Consider the following 13,735-nt stretch of genomic DNA (forward strand, 5'->3'; position numbering starts at 1 on the left):
CGGACGCCCGGGGGCAGGGAGGGCGCCGGACGCCCGGGGGCAGGGAGGGCGCCGGACGCCCGGGGGCAGGGAGGGCGCCGGACGCCCGGGGGGCAGGGAGGGCGCCGGACGCCCGGGGGCAGGGAGGGCGCCGTCTGGGTCCCGGCTGAAAAGCCTCTTTGTGTCTCTTAATGAGCCGAGCTGGGGCCATTGTTCTGGACACGGGGCTGCACCTCATCCCGCTCCTGCTGCGCAACAAGTGACCATCAAGATCCTGGCCCAGCGGCTCAACGGTGCCAGAAGTGCAAACGCCGAGGAGCCCCAAACAAGCGCCGCAGGGCCCCAAACAAAGGGCAGAGGGGCCCCAAACAAAGGGCAGAGGGGCCCCAAACAACCAGAACCAAGCACCTGATAATACAAGTCCTGAGACTGTGGAAACCACAACGGAGGCTCAGTGGGCGGCATCACATGACGGGATTAGATACATCAGCTCAGACAGTATCACACATGGAAGGCTTAAGCTGGGTTCACACATAGCGACAGCGACGTCGCTGTTACGTGATGTGTTATGTGACGCAACAGTGACCTTGTAAGTCGCTGTTACGATCGCTGCTTAGCTTTCAAACACAGCGACGCAGCAGCGATCATATAAAAATAGCAACAAAAAGAGGACAATGTCCTCCAAAAATCAAGCATTACTCACAGCCCGCCTGATCTAATAGAAGGGCGTCACCTAATAGGCTGCAGGTTTGTGACTGTGTCATCTGCATGTGAACAGCGCTCTATGCAAGCCACTAGTGTGCAGTTTTATCATCCAGCATTCGCCCCCTCCATTCCATGGAGGTGTGTGTGTGATCTGCTTCTCCTGCACCTGTGACGCTTCCACATTAGTGGGGGTTTAGCTGTATCCTGGTAGAGCATTAGCTTTTGGCCTGGGCGATGTACACACTGCAGCCCAACTTGCTGTGAGTAATAGCAGCGATCATAACGACACGCGTCGCTGTGCTACAGAGAGCCGGAGCCGCGCACACTGCTTAGTGCCGGCTCCTGCTCTCCTAGCCACAGTACACATGGGGTTAATTACCCGATGTGTCCTGCAGCTACATGTGCAGAGAGCAGGAGCCGGCGCACACTGCTTAGTGCCGGCTCCTGCACTCCTAGCCACAGTACACATGGGGTTAATTACCCGATGTGTCCTGCAGCTACATGTGCAGAGAGCCGGAGCCGCGCACACTGCTTAGTGCCGGCTCCTGCTCTCCTAGCCACAGTACACATGGGGTTAATTACCCGATGTGTACTGCAGCTACACGTGCACAGAGCAGGAGCCGGCGCTGGCAGCGAGGGCAGCGGAGGCTGGTAACTAAGGTAAATATCGGGTAACCGGGGAAAGGTCTTCCCTTGGTTACCTGATGTTTACCTTGGTTACAGCTTACCGCAGCTGCCAGACTCCGGCTCCTGCTCGCTTCAGTTTGTCGCTCTCTCGCTGTCACACACAGCGACAGCGCACAGAAAATGGTGACGTAGCAGCGACGTCGTTGTCGTCGCTGTGTGTGACATCCACCCTTAGATACACAGCTCAGCAGGCAGATTATGACCGCATCTAATCCTATTATGTGTGATACTGACTGTACATAATCTATGGATGATCAATGGGCAGCGAGGAATCATTTTCCCCCTGGGCTAGAGATGGCAGATAACAGCGAGGACACAAGCTCCCATCAGTCCTTCCATGCAGGCACAGGGCAGCGGCGGCGGCTTCCACGTCCTGAGCCGCGGAGGCCGAGATACCTGCAGGGAGCGGAGAGGTTCTTCTTTGGATGCAGCCTGCAGTGTAAAGAACGGAGGTTGTAAATAACGGTCTCTATAGGGTCTATAGTTCTGGGCGTTTTTACTTTATCCTCAATTGTTCTTCCATGTTCCCCTTTGGTGCAGTCACGTTACAGGATCTCCCCGCGCCGATGTCCAGCCGGTGAATGTTTAACTTCTGCTGCTATTTGTGGATTTATTTGGTTTTCCTGAACTTTCACTGATGTGAGGACGTGGCACAAACATCCCGGAGAAGCAGCCGGGGCCACGTCCCTCAGACAACTCCTCCTGTCACACAACCGCAACGTGAACTGACCTCGAATGAAGGCTACAGCGGACAAAGGGAAGAGTCTGCGGTGCCCCCCGCCAAGAGTCCGGGACACCGGCATCTGACAGTCCTACTGATCACTAGGATGGAGAATCCCTCTGTCCCTGTTCCATCCCCCACCGCTCAGTCCCTCCCACCGCTCCATTCCTCCTGCGCTCCGTCCCCCACCGCTCAGTCCCTCCTGCGCTCCCACCGCTCCGTCCCTCCCAGCGCTCCGTCCCTCCGTTCTTCCCGTCCCTCCTGCGCTCCGTTCCTCCTGCGCTCAGTCCCCCCTGCCGCTCAGTCCCCCCTGCCGCTCAGTCCCCCCTGCCGCTCAGTCCCCCCTGCCGCTCAGTCCCCCCTGCCGCTCAGTCCCCCCTGCCGCTCAGTCCCCCCTGCCGCTCAGTCCCCCCTGCCGCTCAGTCCCCCCTGCCGCTCAGTCCCCCCTGCCGCTCAGTCCCCCCTGCCGCTCAGTCCCCCCTGCCGCTCAGTCCCCCCTGCCGCTCAGTCCCCCCTGCCGCTCAGTCCCCCCTGCCGCTCAGTCCCTCCTGCCGCTCAGTCCCTCCTGCCGCTCAGTCCCTCCTGCCGCTCCGTCCCTCCTGCCGCTCCGTCCCTCCTGCCGCTCCGTCCCTCCTGCCGCTCCGTCCCTCCTGCCGCTCCGTCCCTCCTGCGCTCCGTCCCTCCTGCGCTCCGTCCCTCCTGCGCTCCGTCCCTCCTGCTGCTCCATAATCCGCCACATTTTTGCGATCTGTCCCCAAAACTTAAATATCACATAAAAACTCCGGCCACCATCTTTTGCACTTCCATTCCTAGCCATTTTCTAGACCTCTGCTTGCTTTCCAGAGTGAACACCTCTCACCTCGCTTCTATCAAGGCTACACCTGCACCGATACACTGTAACAAACTACCAGGACAGGAGAGAGGTTGGTGCTGATGATGCTCATAGCATTGTCCGGACTGGACACAAGGTAACAAACCCTCTGCTGTGAGATTTACATTTTCCCATCGCTCTATTAATGTAAGCAGAACAGTTTCCCTCTCTCCGCAGCAGAGATCCGGGAAATACGGAGGACGCTGTGAAGCAAAAGTATCAAAGTGAGAAACGTTTTTGGTATCAAATGCTTTAAAACTCAATGTAACTAATAAGAGGAGAGAAGTGCGACACAGGCATAAAGCTGGGGTCACCCGGAGGGGGGCATCGGGGAGCGACCCTTCACAGCTGCCCGTTATGGGGGGAGGGGTTTTGCCTCGTCGTAACTGAACATTTCCCTGGTGCAATCAGATAAGTGGTTGTCACCGGATCACATGACCTGCCCAGTGATACATTGTATCAGCGGAGGATCGCAGGGAGCGCAGCGCAGAGCACCGGAGGCCGCACAGGACGAGGAGGAGGAGTTTTCGAGGCTGGAGGTTGATCCCTGTAGTTTGGCCTCGGTCACATGAGCAGATAAATAAGGGTGCAATGTAAGGTGGGGGGGGGGGGGTGAGACAAAAAAATAAGGCAATGCATGTCACACGGAATAGCAAACAGAGGGCACTCGTCCTCCTCCTGGGTGAGAATCGGGCGGTTCTTTATGCGCTCCGATCAGCGGATTCCAGTCGTCTTCTCTATTAGTCATTAGTTTGGGTTCAAGTTTCAAAACAATAATCAGTGTGGCTTAGACGAACGTAAAGAAGTACTGCTGGCACTGCTGTGCCTGAGCCTGGTGTACAGACACTACATACTGAAGTACTGCTGGCACTGCTGTGCCTGAGCCTAGTGTACAGACACTACATACTGAAGTACTGCTGGCACTGCTGTGCCTGAGCCTGGTGTAGAGACACTACATACTGAAGTACTGCTGGCACTGCTGTGCCTGAGCCTGGTGTAGAGACACTACATACTGAAGTACTGCTGGCACTGCTGTGCCTGAGCCTGGTGTAGAGACACTACATACTGAAGTACTGCTGGCACTGCTGTGCCTGAGCCTGGTGTACAGACACTACATGCTGAAGTACTGCTGGCACTGCTGTGCCTGAGCCTAGTGTAGAGACACTACATGCTGAAGTACTGCTGGCACTGCTGTGCCTGAGCCTGGTGTAGAGACACTACATACTGAAGTACTGCTGGCACTGCTGTGCCGGAGCCTGGTGTAGAGACACTACATACTGAAGTACTGCGGTGCCTGAGCCTAGTGTAGAGACACTACATACTGAAGTACTGCTGGCACTGCTGTGCCGGAGCCTGGTGTAGAGACACTACATACTGAAGTACTGCGGTGCCTGAGCCTAGTGTAGAGACACTACATACTGAAGCACTGCTGTGCCGGAGCCTGGTGTACAGACACTACATACTGAAGTACTGCTGGCACTGCTGTGCCGGAGCCTGGTGTACAGACACTACATACTGAAGTACTGCTGGCACTGCTGTGCCTGAGCCTGGTGTACAGACACTACATACTGAAGTACTGCTGGCACTGCTGTGCCTGAGCCTGGTGTAGAGACACTACATACTGAAGTACTGCTGGCACTGCTGTGCCTGAGCCTAGTGTAGAGACACTACATACTGAAGTACTGCTGGCACTGCTGTGCCGGAGCCTGGTGTACAGACACTACATACTGAAGTACTGCTGGCACTGCTGTGCCGGAGCCTGGTGTAGAGACACTACATGCTGAAGTACTGCTGGCACTGCTGTGCCTGAGCCTGGTGTAGAGACACTACATACTGAAGTACTGCTGGCACTGCTGTGCCTGAGCCTGGTGTAGAGACTACATACTGAAGTACTGCTGGCACTGCTGTGCCTGAGCCTGGTGTAGAGACTACATACTGAAGTACTGCTGGCACTGCTGTGCCTGAGCCTGGTGTAGAGACTACATACTGAAGTACTGCTGGCACTGCTGTGCCGGAGCCTGGTGTACAGACACTACATACTGAAGTACTGCTGGCACTGCTGTGCCGGAGCCTGGTGTAGAGACTACATACTGAAGTACTGCTGGCACTGCTGTGCCGGAGCCTGGTGTACAGACACTACATACTGAAGTACTGCTGGCACTGCTGTGCCGGAGCCTGGTGTAGAGACACTACATACTGAAGTGCCCGCAGTACTTCCCATTTGTCTCGGCCACACTGTGATAAGGACAGATGAGGTGGAATCATTGTTCCGTTTCCTTCACTTATTTTGTATGAATCGCGTCTACAATTAAAGACCCCGCATATTGGAGTAAGAGACTGCAGCGACCCCCTCCATATTATTACACACCGACACCGTATCCACCAACACTGAACCGCAGATCTGACGCTCTGGACATCTCTACACGTCGTATCTGATAACTGTAGAGCGCTGTAAGTCACCACCGAGAAATATAATTCTGGAGGGTCCCCCCCCCCCCCCCCTCGGGCGAATGTGACAGAAGCGTCTCCCCCCGTTATTACAAGAGACGGCGCTCAATGACTAAAGAGAAAGACAGAACCGGTCCAACGGCAGAATCAGCGGATCAGGCAGAAACCGGGGAAAAGCAACACCACAGGTTATATCAGCACTGGAGCGTTATCAGAGGGGCTGATATCAGTCACACAGTGCCTTGCGAAAGTATTCAGCCCCCTTGAATTTTTCACCCTTTTCCCACATTTCAGGCTTCAAACAAAGATAAAATGTTAATGTTCTGGTGAAGAATCTACAACAAGTGACACAATTGTGAAGAGGAAGGAAATTTATTGCTTATTTTAAACTTTTATAAAACATAATAAACTGATAATTGGTGCGTGCAATATTATTCATCCCCTGTAAGTGAATCCTTTGTAGCGCCCCCTTTTGCTGCGATTACAGCTGCAGTCTCTTGGGGGATGTGTCTATCAGTTTTGCACATGGAGAGGTGAAATTCTCGCCCATTCTTCCTGTGTAAACAGCTGGAGCTGAGTGAGGTTGGATGGAAGCGTTTGTGAACAGCAGTTTTCAGCTCTTTCCACAGGTTCTCGATTGGGTTCAGGTCTGGACTTGGCCATTCTAACACCTGGATACGGTTATTTGTGAACCATTCCATTGTAGATTTTGCTTTATGTTTGGGATCATTGTCTTGTTGGGAGACAAATCTCCGTCCCAGTCTCAGGTCTTTTGCAGACTCCAACAGGTTTTCTTCCAGAATGGTCCTGTATTTGGCTCCATCAATCTTCCCATCAATTTTACCATCTTCCCTGTCCCTGCTGAAGAAAAGCAGGCGCAAACCATGATGCTGCCTCCACCATGTTTGACAGTGGGGATGGTGTGTTCAGGGGGATGAGCTGTGTTGCTTTTATCGTTTGGCATTGTGCCCATATAGTGTGATTTTGGTTTCCTCTGAGCAGAGCCCCTTCTTCCACATGTTTGGTGTCTCCAGGTGGCTTGTGGCAAACTTTAAACAACACTTTTTATGGATATCTTTGAGAAATGGCTTTCTTCTTGCCACTCTTCCATAAAGGCCAGATTTGTGCAGTGTAGACTGATTGTTGTGCTATGGACAGACTCTCCCCCCTCAGCTGTAGATCTCTGCAGATCATCCAGAGGGATCATGGGCCTCTTGGCTGCATCTCTGATCAGTCTTCTCCTTGTGCGAGATGACAGTTTGGATGGACGGCCGGGTCTTGGTAGATTTGCAGGGGTATGATTCTCCTTCCATTTCACTATGATCGCTTGCACAGGGCTTCTTGGGATGTTTAAAGTTGTGGAAATCTTTTTATAACCAAATCCAGCTTTAAACTTCTCCACAACAGTATCCTGGACCTGCCTGTTGTGTTCCTTGGTCTTCATGATGCTCTCTGCGCTTTACACAGACCCCTGAGACTATCACAGAGCAGGGGCATTATACGGAGGCTTCATTACACACAGGGGGATTATATTTATCATCATCAGTCATTTAGGACAACATTGCATCATTCAGAGACCCTCAATCACCTTCTGGAGGGAGTTTCCTGCACTGAAAGTAAAGGGGATGAATAATATTGCACGCCACAATTTTCAGTTATTTATTTTTTATAAAAGTTTAAAATAAGCAATAAATTTCCTTCATCTTCACAATTGTGTCACTTGTTGTTGATTCTTCACCAGAACATTCACATTTTATTTTTATGTTTGAAGCCTGAAATGTGGGAAAAGGTTGACAAATTCAAGGGGGCTGAATACTTTCACAAGGCACTGTATGTACTGTCTGGGGTTATATCAGCACTGGAGCATTATATGAGGGGTTATAATTATGTGTATATGTATATATCAGGGTAATTATGCAGAGCAGTCTACAGCCCCGCCCCAGAGGATCCTGTGAGCCCCGCCCCCTTGTAAACACCACGAATATTAGCAATAAAAAGGCCACGATATGTGGAGGAGTGATAATAAAACAAGAGCATGCGGTCCCGGTTTCGGCCCTGGACCCTGGTCCCGCACTCACCGGCAGATCCACGCTGACATCGCTGCCGTCCAGGAGGGAGACTCTGCATGTGATGATGGAGCGGGCGTCCCCGGCCGCCGGGATGTGCGTCACCGCTCTTTGGGCTTCTCGCAGTCGTTCCTTCTCCGCATGTCGGCGCATAGACCGGCGCCCGAGGGTCCGGCGGAAAAAACTCAACATCTTCAGGCTGCAAAACAGAGGAGAGCAACATAAGCGAAAAATTACAGAAGGGGGTAACGTCTTCAGAAGTGACAGCGAGAGCGGGACCCGGGGGACCGCCCTGGGTCCGAGGAGGAGGGGACCGAGCGTCACCCACTCCAGTCTATGGGCGAAATCTGCCGGAACCAGCGACATCCAGAGACTAACGGGTTTCATCTAATGAATCTGCGCTGGCGACGATCAGACCCGGCGTCACCCCCAGACAGGCAGAAACCGGACACAGACCCACAGGGGGCGACAGAGGAGAGGAACAGAGGTCATATCTGCGGCCCCCACTGGCCAATAGAAAGCTCAATAACAAACGTAACCGGCCCCAACAGGGCCCGTCCCCTCTGCCCCAACAGGGCCCGTCCCCTCTGCCCCAACAGGGCCCGTCCCCTCTGCCCCAACAGGGCCCGTCCCCTCTGCCCCAACAGGGCCCGTCCCCTCTGCCCCAACAGGGCCCGTCCCCTCTGCCCCAACAGGGCCCGTCCCCGGCCCCATCAGGACACAGATATAGTCAGTGACTCCGGCCTCCGTGTATTGGAGTCTGAGCGGGTATAGAATATAAAACCCCTCCACCCCTCCGCCTGTCCGCAGACCCTCCACCGCTGCTCCCCATCACCATGCTTTACACTGCAGCTCTGCTCGTCCAGTACAGGGAGGATTTTCATTACAGCAAGAACTCAATGATTATTAACTACAAGAAATGAAGTCACAGAAACTGTGGCCAAGAGGTGGCAGAGCGAGGACTGAGGCTGATCGGCATTAAAGGGGCGGCCGAGGACCAGACCTGAGGTGGCCTCTGAGGAGACCTCCCCTTTAAGTCGACCTCGCTTCCTCTCTAGTCTTCGCACAGCGCTGGGACATTAGATTGTCAGCTCTGCAGGTGAGGACAGACGCTCTGCTGGGTGCGGCGCGCGGTCACATCAAGAGTCCTGAGAACACAAAATTAGGAAGAAGGCGAGAAAGCGGACATTATGGCAACGCCGTAATACAGGGGAGCAATCACCCACAGAGCGGGAACTACTACCCCCAGCAGGCGGTGCAGAGCCGAACGAGAAACACTGAGGACGCGTCCCATCTGGAGGGGTTCAGTCACAGGTTCATCGGGTCCTGCTGGGAAATCCCAGGGTGTGGGACAGCAGCAATCCAGCGGCTGGAGAAGAACAACAGACAAAGTCGCCTCTGCTACATCCCGGCTCATGCTGGGGCCGATCACTGCACTGGGGCCCAAGAGCTTGGAAGATGTGTGAATGCCACCTATCGCTCTCTGTTATCAGCTACTTCAGGCCAGAGAGGGTCTAACTGTAGGAATGATGAGTGCAAGGTATTACTCCCTGTTATCAGCCATCTGTCTGGCATGGGGCTGATCTTCAGTATTGGGGTTTCCCCCAGGAGCTGCTGATCTTTGTAGTGTTTTCGTCATTGCTGCATCACCCGGACACAGCTTCGGGGGGCGCAGAGACCCCAGAAGAGACCCCACCTGAGCAAACACCCTGCCCTCGCTCCCACACCCAGCAGATACACATCCACTACTACACCTGCCATTGCTGGAGACCCAGGGCCGGCGGAGAACTACAACCCTCATCATGGTCGTCTGCAGCCTCCAGGTACAGACAGAAGCAACATGACTAAGAGGACTGAGGGGCCGCAGCGTGTACTGTCCGGGGCCCAGGCCCTGCTGAGACCCCCGGGGCAGGACTGTACCCAGAATACAGGGAGGACTACAGAGCGACCAGGAGCCTCCGGCCTAAAGACCCTCCGCACACGGAGCACTGACATCCACGGGGGACGCGCGGGGCCATCCGTAACCACGGGGAACACGCGCGGGGCCGTCCGTAAACCATGGGGGACACACGGGGCCCCCAGATCTGGAGACAGCATTTGGACTGAAGAAAAGTTGGTTCAGCTTCTATTTTGGTCAGTTTGGTTGCAGAAGTTTTCACGCCCTGCAGCCCCACCACCGTGCGGAGCTGCCGCCCAACCTACTGTCTCCTCCCCAAAACCCTTTAGAATGTAAGCCCGCAAGGGCAGGGCCCTCTTCCCTCTGCACTAGTCTGTCTACTGTAACTTGTATATGTGTTCTGTATATGTAACCCCCTTCTCATGTACAGCCCCATGGAAACTATGCTGCTCTATAAATAAATAATAATAATAATAATAATAATAATAATAATAATAATAATAATAATAATAATAATAATAAATACTAGCAGCAGAGGTGTACTGTGCAGTGGAGCATGCTGGGAAATACTGCGCCATATATTCCCACTGACCGCCAGGCTGTGTACACACCTCAACATCCTGCGTCAGATTCTACACAAGATAAACAAAATCACCCGCCGGTGACCCCCGATTATCGCTTTATATTTTTGCTTTTCCCTCTTTTCCTGATGCAGAGAAGCAGCGGCAACTCCTAGAGAACGCGTCAGTCAGCGCCTCAAACCGCACATAAGACGCCGCAGCCACCAGAGGCACGGCGGCCACCAGACACCCCGCAGCCACCACCACAGACACCCCGCAGCCGCCACCACAGACACCCCGCAGCCGCCACCACAGACACCCCGCAGCCACCAGAGGCACGGCGGCCACCAGACACCCCGCAGCCACCACCACAGACACCCCGCAGCCGCCACCACAGACACCCCGCAGCCGCCACCACAGACACCCCGCAGCCACCAGAGGCACGGCGGCCACCAGACACCCCGCAGCCACCACCACAGACACCCCGCAGCCGCCACCACAGACACCCCGCAGCCGCCACCACAGACACCCCGCAGCCACCAGAGGCACGGCGGCCACCAGACACCCCGCAGCCACCACCACAGACACCCCGCAGCCGCCACCACAGACACCCCGCAGCCACCAGAGGCACGGCGGCCACCACAGCCACCCCGCAGCCGCCACCACAGACACCCCGCAGCCACCACCACAGACACCCCGCAGCCACCAGAGGCACGGCGGCCACCACAGACACCCCGCAGCCGCCACCACAGACACCCCGCAGCCACCAGAGGCACGGCGGCCACCAGACACCCCGCAGCCACCACCACAGACACCCCGCAGCCGCCACCACAGACACCCCGCAGCCACCAGAGGCACGGCGGCCACCACAGCCACCCCGCAGCCGCCACCACAGACACCCCGCAGCCACCACCACAGACACCCCGCAGCCACCAGAGGCACGGCGGCCACCACAGACACCCCGCAGCCGCCACCACAGACACCCCGCAGCCACCAGAGGCACGGCGGCCACCAGACACCCCACAGCCACCAGAGGCACCATAGAGGCACGGTGGCCACCACAGACACCCCGCAGCCGCCAGAGGCACGACCGCCACTACAGACACCCCACAGCCACCAGAGGCACCATAGAGGCACGGCGGCCACCACAGACACCCCGCAGCCACCAGAGGCACCATAGAGGCACGGTGGCCACCACAGACACCCCGCAGCCGCCACCACAGACACCCCGCAGCCACCAGAGGCACGGCGGCCACCACAGACACCCTGCAGCCGCCAGAGGCACGGCGGCCACCACAGACACCCCGCAGCCGCCAGAGGCACGGCGGCCACCACAGACACCCCGCAGCCACCAGAGGCACCATAGAGGCACGGCGGCCACCACAGACACCCCGCAGCCACCAGAGGCACCATAGAGGCACAGCAGCCACCACAGACACCCCACAGCCACCAGAGGCACGGCCGTCACTACAGACACCCCGCAGCCACCAGAGGCACCATAGAGGCACAGCCGCCACTACAGACACACCAGAGGCACAGCCGCCACTACAGACGCTCCGCGGTCACAAGAGGCATCACAGAGGCACGGCGGCCACCGCAGACGCACCACAGAGGCACGGCGGCCACCAGACACCCCGCAGCCACCAGAGGCACAGCCGCCACTACAGACGCTCCACGGCCACAAGAGACATCATAGAGGCACGGCGGCCACCACAGACACCCCACAGCCACCAGAGGCAGCATAGAGGCACGGCGGCGGCCACCACAGACACCCCGCAGCCACCAGAGGCACAGCCACCACTACAGACGCTCCACGGCCACAAGAGGCATCACAGAGGCACGGCGGCCACCACAGAGGCATCACAGAGGCACGGCGGCCACCACAGAGGCATCACAGAGGCACGGCGGCCACCACAGAGGCATCACAGAGGCACGGCGGCCACCACAGAGGCATCACAGAGGCACGGCGGCCACCACAGAGGCATCACAGAGGCACGGCGGCCACCACAGAGGCACAGCGGCCACCACAGAGGCACAGCGGCCACCACAGAGGCACAGCGGCCACCACAGAGGCACAGCGGCCACCACAGAGGCACGGCGGCCACCACAGAGGCACGGCGGCCACCACAGAGGCATCACAGAGGCACGGCGGCCACCACAGAGGCACAGCGGCCACCACAGACACCCCGTGACCTTCGCAGACGCCTGGCGGCCACTATAATCACCCTCCAGCAGACGATAAACGACACAAGATCCGATCACTTTCCCCAAATATGATAAGGAATAATCCAGAATAAGGAGCAAAGTGACAGCGTCCCCGCATCAGACAGTCGGCCGACCACATCGTGCAGCCGCTCATCCTCACACTGTCGGTCGGCTGTCCTTTTATGGCCGATCTGTGGTCCTCCGGTCCTGAGCTCCACACAGCAGGAGCCTCGGCCCAATGTGTCGGGAGCTGCGCCCTCCTCCGCCGGCGGCGCTCACCTCGGTGCCGGTGTCGGTTCTGGACTCGGATCCGCAGATCTCACTCCTCACATCTCCCAGGAAATGGCGTCTGGAGCTGCGGGCAGGAGCGGAACTCTTAAAGCGGCGCCGCCCCGAGCTGGTGGGGTCCGCACAGAGGGCGTCTCCGGCTCCGGGATCTGAGGCTCTGGGGAGACGCCGCAGAAAGTGGGAAGTTTATTATCAGCGGCTGTTATTATAGATAAAACCGCAGAAAAGCCAGAAATAACTGCTGAAGAGCAAATCCAACAGGTGTGAACAGGCGAAGAGTGAAAAATAAACCGCAGCTCTGAAGTGTATGGTGAGAGCGTGCGATCTGCACCGGGGTCTATGGTGAGAGCGTGCGATCTGCATCGGGGTCTATGGTGAGAGCGTGCGATGTGCATCGGGGTCTATGGTGGAAGCGTGCGATGTGCACTGGGGTCTATGGTGAGAGCGTGCGATCTGCACCGGGGTCTATGGTGAGAGCGTGCGATGTGCACCGGGGTCTATGGTGAGAGCGTGCGATGTGCACCGGGGTCTATAGTGAGAGCGTGCGATGTGCACTGGGGTCTATGGTGAGAGCGTGCGATGTGCATCGGGGTCTATAGTGAGAGCGTGCGATGTGCACCGGGGTCTATGGTGAGAGCGTGCGATGTGCATCGGGGTCTATGGTGGAAGCGTGCGATGTGCACTGGGGTCTATGGTGAGAGCGTGCGATGTGCACCGGGGTCTATAGTGAGAGCGTGCGATGTGCACCGGGGTCTATGGTGAGAGCGTGCGATGTGCACCGGGGTCTATGGTGAGAGCGTGCGATCTGCATCGGGGTCTATGGTGGAAGCGTGCGATGTGCACTGGGGTCTATGGTGAGAGCGTGCGATGTGCATCGGGGTCTATGGTGGAAGCGTGCGATGTGCACTGGGGTCTATGGTGAGAGCGTGCGATCTGCACCGGGGTCTATGGTGAGAGCGTGCGATGTGCATCGGGGTCTATGGTGGAAGCGTGCGATGTGCACTGGGGTCTATGGTGGAAGCGTGCGATGTGCACCGGGGTCTATGGTGAGAGCGTGCGATGTGCACTGGGGTCTATACAAGGTTATCCTGGAAAAACAGCGGCTTCCTTCTGCTCAGGCAATGTTCCCCAACTCTGAGGACTGGTTTTTCCAGCAGGACAATGCACCATGCCACACAGCTAGGTCATTCAATGTGTGGATGAAGGACAAACGCATCAAAACCCTGTCATGGCCAGCCCAATCTCCAGACCTGAACCCCATTGAAAACCTCTGGAATGTAATCAAGAGGAAGATGGATAGTCACAAGC

General features: G+C 56.6%; 1 protein-coding gene across 1 annotated transcript in view; it reads right to left on the reverse strand.

Annotated features, from left to right (window-relative positions):
* EPB41L5 (erythrocyte membrane protein band 4.1 like 5) overlaps window positions 1-12,500 on the reverse strand; it is a 69,558-nt gene extending 57,058 nt beyond the window's left edge. The window contains 2 exon segments of the mRNA XM_075317025.1: window positions 7,490-7,676; window positions 12,419-12,500. Coding sequence (XP_075173140.1) covers window positions 7,490-7,669 — 180 coding nt within the window. The 5' untranslated portion in view covers window positions 7,670-7,676; window positions 12,419-12,500.
* Window positions 12,501-13,735: the final 1,235 nt, after the last annotated feature.

Source organism: Anomaloglossus baeobatrachus, chromosome 7 (assembly GCF_048569485.1).
Source record: "Anomaloglossus baeobatrachus isolate aAnoBae1 chromosome 7, aAnoBae1.hap1, whole genome shotgun sequence".
Lineage (NCBI taxonomy): Eukaryota > Metazoa > Chordata > Amphibia > Anura > Aromobatidae > Anomaloglossus > Anomaloglossus baeobatrachus.